The sequence below is a fragment of the Hemicordylus capensis genome, chromosome 6 (genome assembly GCF_027244095.1).
Source record: "Hemicordylus capensis ecotype Gifberg chromosome 6, rHemCap1.1.pri, whole genome shotgun sequence".
Lineage (NCBI taxonomy): Eukaryota > Metazoa > Chordata > Lepidosauria > Squamata > Cordylidae > Hemicordylus > Hemicordylus capensis.
The window spans coordinates 26,192,786-26,205,335 of record NC_069662.1 but is presented as its reverse complement, the minus strand read 5'-3'; the positions used below and the strand labels follow the sequence as shown (position 1 = coordinate 26,205,335).

The window sequence follows — 12,550 nt, the reverse complement described above, 5'->3', positions numbered from 1 at the left end:
CTCCTTTGGGAGCCCCCACCTTTGCACTCCCCCCACGGCCAACAGGGTGCCAGCTCTCAACAGTGCAACAGCCAAGCAGCCTACCAGACCAAAGGACTCATTCTGGCCAATCAAAGGATCAATAGCGCAGCCAATACAATGCCTGAAAATAGCATCACAAAATGGATGCTAGGAGCAAAAGTTTCAGGAATGAGCCACAAAATGGAGGACACACTTCAAACTTTAAAGGGACACTCCACTGACTCCAGAGACTCAATTGAACTCCCGAACCGGTTCGGGAAACCCGAGCCGGTTCGGAGCCGAACCGACTCGGATTCGGTCCGGATCGGTCCCAGAAGGGCCCGATTCGGTCCGGGACCGAACCGCCGGATCCGGACCGAACCGCACATCACTACTGAGAAATCACATTCTCAGTGAGTTGTGCACTGTGCAGTCATATAGGGTGTGATGCTTGGGATGTGGGGGTCACCACTGCACTCCCCGGAATAAGATGTTAAATTATTTTGGGTTCTGTGGCCTGGTGGGGTATCTAATGTATCCAGTGGGATGACTCATGAGTCAGAAGTTCTACTCCTGTATTAAAAAACATGACTCCAGTTGAGAGTTATTCACCTCACAATCTGAGGCAAAAATAATTTAGAACTTTGAGCATTTAAACCACAGAAAGGAATTATCATGGGGAAATGGGATGTGACTATTTCCAGAGATACTATATACAGTAAATTGTTTCCTTTTATAGCACAATGGACACACACATAAGTTTAAGTAATCTCCCATTCACATAAACCTTTTATCTCTCATTAATCAATATTATTTCTCACACACAGCAGCCCCATTCAGACATTATATATAGATTTCTCTACAATTCCATATGTTTTGGTGTGAACAACTATACCTGCATCCATTTTAAAAGTCCACCTGGGGGCAGGCCCCACAAATGCATTGGTACAGATAGGAAGTGCACTGCTGTACCAGTATTCAGCAGAATGTTTGCATAACCGCACCAGTGTACATTCACATGAGTGAGAACATTTATCTCATTAAATTCAATGCATTCATCACTCTCTTCAGACTACAAAAATTGCACTAAGTAGTGCAAAGGAAGCATGAAAAAGTATTAAATTACAACCACCAACCACACACTCGAACATCCTACCTGTGCAATCTTGTAGATATCTAAGACAGTTGCCACATTAAGCGAGATTTCAGCGTCCAGTCCTCCAATTATTGCGATTAGGTTATTCTGCTGATCACATTTATAATTGGGGATAAACTTCTCAGGAGTGGAGATTAGAAACATTGTGGCCTGATAAGTCCACTTTGGAGAGAAGTAACTATCATAGATGTGGAAGCCCAAGGTGATGTTGGGTAAGAGCTGAGAGTTTCCATTGATCTCCGTTACTGCAAATGCCAAAGCAAGGATGTGCTGGTAGGCACTGCACTAGAATCAGAGTTGCATTGTATCAGAAGCATATTGTAACACACACTAGGCCAGTTCAGATGAGACCTCCCCACATATGCCCTCCGGGCACATCTCCGTATTGTGTGGGGAGGCTGTTCTTCTAGATAGTCCTGTAAAAACACTCCAGATACTTGAATAAAAAAGTGTCTAGAAAATAAGTAGAAAGGGCATTCAGATGAACAGCCCCCACCTCCCTGATAGAAACTGCTGCCAGTCTGTGAAGACAATACTAAGCTAGATAGACCAATGGTCTGACTCAGTATATGGCAGCTTCCTGAGGTGACTACCACCCACCCTGGTTTTGTGCTCTTAGGTGCTCTCCATAGCGAATAATGGGCCAGTTCAAGTCCCCATGTAGAACCTCTCAGAACCAGTTTGAGTTAGGTTGGAATTCGAATTGAATCAAGGGGGGTTCTAACAAACCCAAACCTGAACCTGGATGCCTGAATCAAATTTGGTTCAAATCCAAATTGAACCACTCCAACTGGTTTTGTGCAACCCCCATAACAAGCATAGCCACCTAAATCAGGCCAAACTGGGAAGAAGCATTTTGACTGTAAAAACTGAACCACCTGCCAGTTCTAACAAACTGATTTGTGGACCAGCAGTTCAGTTTGAATTCAGTTCAAATTCGAACTGAACCACCCAGAACAGTACTATGCACAACCCTTATTGACTGGCTGACATACAGAGCAAGGAAGCCCCGGTGCAATGGAGGAGCATATCCACAGCTCTTACAGACTATGTACACACCCTCAGGGACATACTTTGGGTGACGCAGAGGGATTTTTGGAGAAGGAAAGGTTGTCAGGAATCATTATTTTGCTGGTACAATGGTGCAGTTCGTCTGAAATTGCTGTCAGTTTGCTCCTCTCTCTCTGCACCGGTGCTTCTTTTCTATGTATGTCAGCCACTGAGCCCAGTCAAATCAAGTTAAGTTTGCCACTAGGACTGGAATTAGATACTCATTCAAACTGAGTAGAGTTCCCAGGCTAGTCATATTTGGATCCTACCTGTTTAAACCATCTGTGCCAGGTTATGGCATCTTCATTGATGGTGAACACTTGGTCCGGAGCAGCCTGGGGATCCATTCTGCCAACTTTCACTCGATGAAAAGATTGGTTTGAGGACACAATCCAGTTGATCACATCCAATCCAGTTACTAACTCCCCATTTTCATCAAAGAAAACGTTGTCCACCGCACTGCTGTTAAATGAGATACCTTTCAGATAGTGATGGAGCTAGATGAAAATTGAAAAGAAAAAAAAGAATGTAGCAAATAATTTAGAGAAGTGTTAAAGGCGGATCTTTCTAACAAATGTCGAATGGCATCAGCAGTATCATGCTGTGACTAATGTTATAGTCTGGAGAGAATAAAGGAAGTAGTCATTCTTACTCAGAAATTGCAGCAGGGGGTATTGAGGTTATCAGCAATATTAAACTATTGAACACTCTTCCAGAAATTAGTTTATAGATATAAAAATGGAAAGTTGAAAAGGCTAATTGAAATATGGAGTATTCTGTCTTTTCCATCTGATGAGGTCCTCCTTTGAAAATAAAGCAATGATCTCTTCTGAAAAGAACTCTACATCCATGCCTTGCAGTTATACATATAAACTGTTTTGCAAGCTTGCAACATAGTATGCCCTGGAATATGATAAATTAAATAAAAAAGTAAGTAAATAATTCATTCATTCTATTTTACCAAAATTACTCTTCAGACTTTTCCTTCTGCAAAAATGTGCTGCTAATTTTTTTTTTTTAGCAAAGTATATAGGACTTTTATGTTCCATGCTTATCTGAGATAAACCTTACAAATTATTGAAGACATGTGAAGTAGCTCCACTATCCAAATATATTTCCTTTCTACTTTGACTTGCATCAACCCTGCAGATGATTTCTTTTGCATCACACACTTTTTCATCATTCTCAGCATTATTTTCATTGCTTTCATTTTTTGCATAGGCACGTTTATTGGTTAGAAAGTCAATTTTATTGGAATTTAGTCTTATTCCCTTTTCTCTACTGATAATAATTCCATTTAAAAAAAATTAGGACATGAATTCCTTAAATGCTAGGGATGTGCGAACCGGTTCGAATTTGAACCAGTTCAAATTCGAACCAGGGTGGTTCGGAGGTTCGAATTTGAACCGAACCAGCCATCAGGTTCGAGCTGGAGGTTCGAATTTGAACCGAACCAGGGGGTGGTTCGATTTGAACCAGTTCAAACTGGTTAGAACCTGTTCGGACACACAAAAATTGGTAAGATGGTAGCTGGCACCCAGGGGTACCTGTCACCCAAACCCCAAAGCAATCGGTCACTCATACGATTTTTTATGAATGAGATTTTCAATGAGACACCATGAATTTGCTATCATAGAATCCACACTCAGAATACCTCAGAAACAACAGAACCCTGTACCCCATGGGTTAGAAACCCATGGGGGTGGTTGGCACCCTATGTGCACTACACCACCACTCGCTCTGGGCCACCACAACACCCCCCAAGTGCACTTGTGGGGGTGCTGACACCTCCATGCTTCTTTATGGAGAAAACCCTTAAAGACGCGTAAACTTCAAAAATCACTTAAAAATCATCCCTTTGCCCAATTCCTTTCAAATAATTCTGATAGCTTCCTTGCCCACCCTAGGAACTACCACCCACCACACTCCACTCTAAGACACCCCTTTCCCCCCGACGTGAAGCTATACATTTGCTGCAATCCTAATTATTCTCTATGAGGAATTCAAAAATACTTTAACAATTCACCAATAATCGGAGGAGTGTCCAATTGCCTTGGGGGTTTGTGGGTGGTAGGCACCCCTGTCTGTCTACCACCCACACCGCTTTTGTGCCCCTAGGTGCTCCACAATAGGGGATATGGACTGGTTCAAGTCCCATTATACTCTATGAGAAAAATAATTAAAAATATTTCAAATATTCATAAAAATCATAGGGGTGTCTGATTGTTTCAGGGTTTGCATGGTTGTTGGCACCCATGCGTGCTCCACAATAAGGAATAATGGGCTGGTTGGAGTCCCATTATATCCTATGAGAAAAAAATAAAAATCATATTCAAAAATTCATAAAAAATCGTCCGAGTGTCCGATTGCTTTGGAGTTTGGGTGACAGGTAACCCTGGGTGCCAGCTACCATCCTACCAATTTTTGGGTGTCCAAACCAGTTTGAACCAGTTTGAATTCGAACCGAACCAGGGGGTGGTTCGAACAAAACCAAAACCAAACCACCCCCTCCTGGTTCGAACCTGGTTCAAATTCGAACCAAAACAGGTGAACCAGTTTTGTGCACATCCCTATTAACTGCAAGGTGCTTCCACATATCAAACATTGCCTACCATCAGCACCTTTGTGGGCTTGATTTTTAACTGATTCCTTGCTTGTCCAAATTAAACTCTTGCAAGTATTTCTGCACATTTCCTTTAATGTGCAGAAAATTGAGAATATTGTTATATTATTTAGGCAAGGTATTAAGCAAAAGTCCAATCTTTTCTGGTTCAGATATATTTATCTGCTGCAGTTCCAACTCTCTCAGTATTCCCCAAAATGAGCACATGTACTCCTGCAAGCTCTCTCTCCATCTCTGAATTTTGTATTACACAACTTCAGCATAAGAGAATCTTGACTATTCATGGTTCTTTGTTGAAAGACATCCTTTAATCTTTCCTAAATTTCTCTTGCTGTATTTTTGTCTTCTATATGATAGATTAATTGATCACTTACAGTCAGATATATGTGTCCCATGGCTTGCTTGTTTGCATAATCACATTCTTATTGTTTATCTTAATTCTCTGTTTGTCTTTATTTTTCCAGAACATAAGATATTCCACATGTATTCAGCAACATCTTCACTCTGAAGCATCATTTTCTGTATTTTTTTTCCATTGAGCAGTTCAACAGTGGGATGTCTCTCCACAGATGCAAAAGTAGGCATCTTATCTAGGTTCCAACTCTTTTTTATCTCACAACTTATTTTTTTCAAAACCAGGACCATAACCCAATGTCTCAGGGAAATTACTTATCCTTTATAAGTAATTGAACAAGAAGCCAACAAAGAAATATATAGGGTGCCAACCACCCCCCAAATGACAAGCCTATGGGGCACAAAACAATTTTTACCTGAATCTGGCTGATTCGGGTGATTTGACTGATTCAAACATTGAATCCACTCTCATTTCCTAACAGAGAACGTACTCTCAGAAGAACACCTCAGAAACAACAAAACCCAGGGTCCCATGGGCTTGTCATTTTGGGGGTGGTTGACGTCCTATGTGCACTACACCACCAATCACTCTGGGCCACCCTGGTGCCTCCCCAGGGGAGTTATGGGGCTGCTGAAATTCCCCATTATTCCCTATGGGGAAAAGACTTAAATTCCAGAAATTATTTTAAAATCACCCCTTTCACCAATTTCTTTGATCTCTGGGTGGTAGCAGGCACCCATTATGGCACTGCCATCTGATCCACTCTTCTGCCCCCGAACCCTTTTTCTGCCCCAAATCTGCCACAAAGACATGTCTTCAAAAATCTTTTAATAATCACCCCTTTGCCCAATTCCTTTGAAATCTGGGTGGTAGCTTCCTTGCACCCATTGGGCACTACCAACCACCACAACCCACTCTGGCACACCCTTGTGCCCCCCCCCGAGTTATAACTATGGCTGATGAAATCCCCGTTAAACCCTATGGGGAAAAGCTTAAAGATGTGTGAACTTCAAAAATCTTTTTTAAATAACCCCTTTCCCCAGTTTCTTTGAAATTTGGGTGGTAGCTTCCACCCATTGGGCGCTATCACCCAACCCACTTGGCCACAAAATATATGTCTTAATCTTTGGGGGGTTTTCGGGTCCAAATCTGGGGAGATTTTTTTGTACCCTAATCTGGGCAATTGTGCACAGGGGTGATTTATTCTGTCCACAAATCACCCATATCATCTAGATTCAGGTACAAATCATTTTGTACCCAAATTGATTCACACATCCCTAGCACAAATCCCTTTTTGATCCATTACTTACGTGGAATGTCAGGCAATTTTTAGCAAAATATTTTTCCAAATGGATATATGTAGTTTTAAATCAGTAATAGGAAGGGGGCTAACATTCGTTCACTAGTGGGTCACAGAAAGCAATTAAAACAGAGGTTCCCAAGCTATGGTCATCCAGATGTTGCTGAATTACAACTCCCATAATTCCCAGCCACAATACATCGTAGCTGGGAATGATGGGAATAGTAATTCAGCAACATCTGGATGATCACAGGTTGGGAACCTCTGGATTAAAATCATAAAATAAACTTCATCAACAATATGCCATTTTATAAATGAAATAGTAACTCCTGTTATTCTTTCCTGTCAAACCCATTAGTGTTACCACTACTGGATCCATGGCCTCATAATATTTTACAATATCCAATAAAGTCTATTTTGCACTCTAGAACTGAGATTTCGTGCACATTCAAAATTGGAAATATTCCAAATCTAGCCAAAATAGAACTCCACCTGATTAAACCAGTTGTTCCATATTATGACATCTTCATTGATGGTGAATGCATCATCTGGAAGAGCCAGGGGATCCATCCTTCGAACTATCACTTTATGAAAAGTTTGGTTTGAGGAAACAATCCAGTTCATAACAACAAACTCAATTCCTTCAACTGAAAATCCTTCCAGCTCTGTCTCAGCTTCAGGAGGAAAGGAGGTGGAGAGGAGTATCAGGGAGCATCCCACCCTCTTCCTCTATTTTTTTCTGGCTGAATAATGCTGAGTGACATTTTCCTCACTGTTGAGCCTGTCAGTCAGGCTGAGGGAAGGGTGCACTGAATCCAGGGCAGAGCCACCATTGAGTGAGCGGGGTTCAAATAATCTGGGCCACCATGCCTCAGAGGCCACACCTCGTGCCCCACCCACACAGGGCATGGCCGTGTTAGCAAATTTTGTAAGTAAAATCCAACCAGCTCTGCATTTGCATCATGGCTGGGATGGCTTCTCCCAGCTTGCAAAGGAAGGGAGAGGCATTCCAGCCAGGCTGGGAGCCCAGCGGTGGCTGAAACTTCTCAAAAATGGAGCCATGCACCTCAGGAGTTAGCCTGAGTTAAGGGTGTACTCACACCCTTAACCTCAGCTAATGAGCAGGCTCCGTAGGCGGGTTTGCTGCTGTGGTGCCACCAGGGTAATCATGGATCCTGGCAGTTCTCACAGGAAGTTAAGCCCAAGTTTTGCTGCCTTAGCCCAGTCTTGGCTGCTCATGAGAACAGCCTCAAGGTGTGCAAAGTGGTAGACAATCCCTTACAGATAATTTAAATACAATGCAACCCCATAACGTAGAATTGCATTTTTAAGATGCATGGAGAAAATGGCTGGCAACAGACACTCATCATCGATATGATTCACCACCACTTCTGTCCTATCAGTCACAAAACTTCATTCTGCTTCAGCCCCATTAAAGATGTGAGCCTAACAGAGATAGCCATGGTGGGACCAATCCCAGTAGCCTCTCTCCCATCTGAGAGCCCATCCGATCCCTTGGGCTGGTAGCAGACATGAGAATCTAGAGCCAATTCTGGGGTCTGATAGACCCCTCACAACACTTCAACATTCTCCTATGTGAGAGGCATACACCTATTACTGTCTGGATTGAGGGAATGTCTTGTTGATGTGGTTAAGTTGGAAGTGTCTCACTGATTCACTTACATGATTGAGGCTGATTGTATGGATCTGCCTCAGAAAGAATGATCTGAGTGCTGATTCCGTGAAGGATCCACATGAGCAGTCTTCACACCTTTCAGTCCCAAGTCTCGCTGCTCCTCTGAGTGACAGCATCTCCAGCCCAGGATCTTGGTACATGCGGCTTGTTTTGCTAGAACAACCTGAACCAAAAGTGGGGTAATTTTATTGCCAGTTTCCATCTTTTGGTCACCAAAGCATAATCACTCTGGGTGCTACAATCATTTATCCAGAATTCTTCCTCTGAAGGATTATAATGAATATTTATATACCACTTTTCAACAAAAGTCCCCAAAAGTGGTTTACATACAGTAGATCAGTGGTTCAAAAACTCCCATCTCAACTCCCAGAACTACAATTCCTATCATTACAAATAATAATTTATTGTGGCTGGGAGTGATGGGAGTTGTAGTTCAGCAACTTCTGGAGGAACCCTAGTTGGGGATCACTGACATATATAAACACACACACACACACACACACACACACACACACACACACACACACACACGTGTTGGTACCCCTCCATGAAAAAAGAAGAACCTACAAGTGTCTCCAAAATAACTTGAAACTGACAAAAGTAATTGGCACCCATCATGGTTTATTCTGCATTTAACAAAAAACAGACGTTGCTTAAGAGTTTTGATGCAACAGAATATTTCAAATAATAACACAAATGAAAATGGCATGGACAAAAATGATGGGACCCTTAACCTAATATTTTGCTGCAAAACCTTTAGAGGCAATCACTGCAAACAAGCAATTCCTGTCGCTCTCAATGAGACTTCTGCACCTGTCAACAGGTAGATTTCTCTTCCTGAGCAAACTTGGCTGTGTCAGGTGTGAAGGGTGCCTTTTCCAGACTGCATGTTTCCATTCTTTCCATAGATGTTTGATAGGATTCAAATCAGGACTCTTAGAAGGCCACTTCAGAATAGTCCAATGTTTTGTTTTTAGCCATTCTTGGGTGCTTTTAGCTGTGTGTTTTGGGTCATTTTCCTGTTGGAGGATCCATGATATTTGCATATGATATAATAACATTTGCAACTGTTGTCACAGGAACATCAAACTGCTTGGAGATGGTCTTATAGCCTTTGCCTTTAACATGCTTGTCTATCATTTTCTTTCTGATCTCCTCAGACAACAATCTCCTTTTCTTTCTCTGGTCGATGTTCATTTTGTGATACATGATGATACCAAACAGCAGAGTATTTAAATAGGCTGAATGACTGATTGCACGGTTGGAGACATGTGTGATACTAATTAAAGAAAACAGCTAATTTGAAAAAGCACTCTAATCCAATTGTTTACGATCTTTTCTAGGGTTACCAACAAATGTGTCCAGGCCACTTTAGAATATCTTTGTGGAATAAGCAATATTGTATCTCTTTTCACACTTGGTTTGCTTTACTCGATGACATATCAAAGGCATGCAAGTATACATGGGACAATCGCTTTTCAGGAGGCATAACACACTTTTTCAATTTGCTGTAAGGGTACCAACAAATTTGTCCATGTGTTTACATACTCTCTGTGTGTGTATATCTGTATCTGTATCTATATCTATATCTATATCTATATCTATATCTATATAGAGAGGGGGGGGCTCCCTGTCCCCAAAGGGCACACAATCTTAAAAAGTAACATGATAGATACCAACAACCACTGGAGGAATGCTGTGCTGGGGATGGATAGGGCCAGGTGCTCTCCCCCTGCTCAATATAGAAAATCACCATTTTTAAAAGGTGCCTTTTTGCTCATTTAGCAGGGGACAATTAACAATGTTACATCTCATTAGGTAGTACCATTTCCAAAGGCATTCTGGGAGGAAAGATATCTGCAAATAGTTAAGAAAACTGTTGCTGTTGGCAAGGCCCTCTTCCCGCCACCCCGGCTCTCCTATTTTTGCTTCCTGCAGATGGGGAGACCCTTGCCTCCGAACTAATCCTGTGTGTTATCCAGTTGTAAGTCAGGTGACTAGCTGACTGTACAATGGAACACATTACTGATTCTACCCAAGAGACCACACATTGACACCCTGCTTAAGAATCACAAGCCATATTTCCAGCCTATGCAAAGAGATTGATTTATTGGTTTCTTTTCCAGCCATCTCAGTAGCACTTCCTATGAACGATGTAAGGTCCATGCTCTTGGTACTGCTGCTTCCTAATCCAGCAGGGCTGGAAATTTCTCAGGGATGCAAGGACGGAGCCTCCAGTCCAGACAGAATACATCCTCAATGGGTTGGCTATGACTTTAACTTTGGTGTTGGTTGGCACCATGGCTGTGAGTTCATGAGTAAAGCGTTTTTCCAGTCCGTCAAAGAGGGATGAGCCTCCACACAGCATGATGTTCTCATACATGTCCTTCCGGCTTTCTTCAGGGACTTTCCTTAAGCTTCGCTGGGCCATACCATGGATCCCGACAAGGTTCAGCCCAGGCATCCGGGGCGGGTTGAACAGCATCTCTGGGCATTGGAATCTCTCTTTCCCCATACTGATGATTTGGCCATCAGGCAACTGGTAGTCGACCATGTAATCTCGCTTGGGACGATTCCACTCAGCATCAAAATCGAGGGCAACATAACAGCATTTTTTCTTGATGTCAGCAACGACATCCAACATCCTTTCATCAAAGTAATGCCCCATTTCCCGTAGGAGGTCCATCAAAAAAGATGTAATGTTTGTGCCAGCGATATCCATCCTCTCCGTGGCATGGGGCAAGTTGTATCCTTGATGGATGGGTACGGTATGTGTCACTGCATAGCCCGTGTCTACCACCAAGCCACTGATCTTGCCATGGGCGTAGACTGACAGCACAGATTGATAGGCCACGTACATCCCTGGGGAGTTGAGCGACTCAAAGACAACCTCCACCAATTTCTCACGGTTTGTGGTTGGACTGAGCGGAGGATCGGACATTAAGAGTGCATGGTCTTCTGGGGCAACTTTGAGGTCATGGTAGAAGAGGTGTCTCCACAGCACTTCTGCTGCCTCCCAGTCTACAATTATGCCATGCCTTACTGGAAAGATGACATCAAGGTCTGGCTCTATCCTCGCTCGTTCCCCAACATATGTATCCGGCCTGTCTCTTCTAGTCCTCATGGACTTCTCTGTAGGGTGTCCAACCAAAGTCCCAATGACAGACTGGGGAGTTTGTTGTCCTGCGAACCCTGCTTTACATGTCCCAGTACCCGTATCAATCACCACTGCTCCAGTCTTCACAATATCTCTGTCTGGAGTACATCGCATCTTGGTAGAACCTCTTTCTTTTGAAGATGCTCTGGACCTGGCTGAGTGACACATCGGATATCCTGGGGAAGGAGACCTGACTCTCACACATCCTGGACTCATGGACCTGCGTGCTGGACTTTTGGATTGTGGAGTCCCAGGACTTCTTTTCCGTGAAGGCCCTGGGCTTTTTGACCTACCACTTCTAAATGACATTTTGAATGGGCACCCAAAGAGTCTTCTGAGAGATCTGCCAGTGAGTTATAGTCCCAAAGTGCTGGGGACCTCCTCTACTTCACTCTCTGATCACAAAGGCAACCATGACATCACCACAACAGCTTGGGTGAACTTGTTTAATTGGTATTGTCAATTTTGAGTATTTTCCTCCAGCCATCACTTGGGAAACTGGGTCACTCCCTCTCTCTGCATTCTCCTGCACCTGATGGCTTCGGAACATTCTACAGAAACAATGAGATAGAACTGTTGGTGAATGGAACCCCATGAGTCAATCAGGCCCATATAGTGCAGAGTGGGGCATCAAATAATGCCAAAATATTTCACTTCTGGCTACCAGTGCCATATTTCATGTAGCTGTTGCACACATGGATATACTCTGGGAGACACGCCCTCTTGTTGGCTTGTAGGGGCGCTTTCCAAAATAGCCCCACAAGGTTATTGTGGTAATCTCTCAGCAGACTTTAGAGCTGTAAATGTGCCTCTCTTCAACCTCCTCAAGTGGCCACTTATAACCCCCAGTAGGCTTTTTCTTCCAAATTTGACTTACTGCATAGGATTTTTAATGCCATTTATGGTCAAAAAGATCCTGCTAACTGAGCAGAGGCACTTTAAAAAAGTGGTGATTCTCTTTACTGAGCAGGGGGAGAGCAACTGGCCCTATCCATCCCCAGCACAGCATCCTTCCAGTGGCTGTTGTTGGTTTCTATCTTATGTTTCTTTTCTAGATCGTGAGACCTTTGGTGACAGGGAGCCATTTTTATTTATTTGTATCTATGTAAACCACTTGGGGAACTTTTTTTTTTGAAAAGCAGCATATAAATATTCATTGTATTGTATTGTAAAAGCCATATTGCCTTCAGGACACATGATAAGCAATAAAGTC

At 42.9% G+C, this 12,550-nt stretch overlaps 1 protein-coding gene and 1 pseudogene across 1 annotated transcript; both read right to left on the bottom strand.

Moving 5' to 3' along the window:
* LOC128330990 (vomeronasal type-2 receptor 26-like) overlaps window positions 1-7,054 on the bottom strand; it is a 34,760-nt pseudogene extending 27,706 nt beyond the window's left edge.
* A 3,207-nt stretch (window positions 7,055-10,261) lies between these two features.
* Window positions 10,262-11,873, bottom strand: LOC128330400 (actin-like protein 9). Its single transcript, XM_053263226.1, has one exon. The coding sequence runs from the start codon at window positions 11,644-11,646 to the stop codon at window positions 10,312-10,314; it is 1,335 nt and encodes a 444-aa protein (XP_053119201.1). The 5' UTR covers window positions 11,647-11,873; the 3' UTR covers window positions 10,262-10,311.
* Between the last annotated feature and the right edge of the window lie 677 nt (window positions 11,874-12,550).

Excerpts from the sequence above, each read along its gene's own strand:
- LOC128330400 (XM_053263226.1), bottom strand. The coding sequence starts at position 11,646 with ATGTCATTTAGAAGTGGTAGGTCAAAAAGCCCAGGGCCTTCACGGAAA.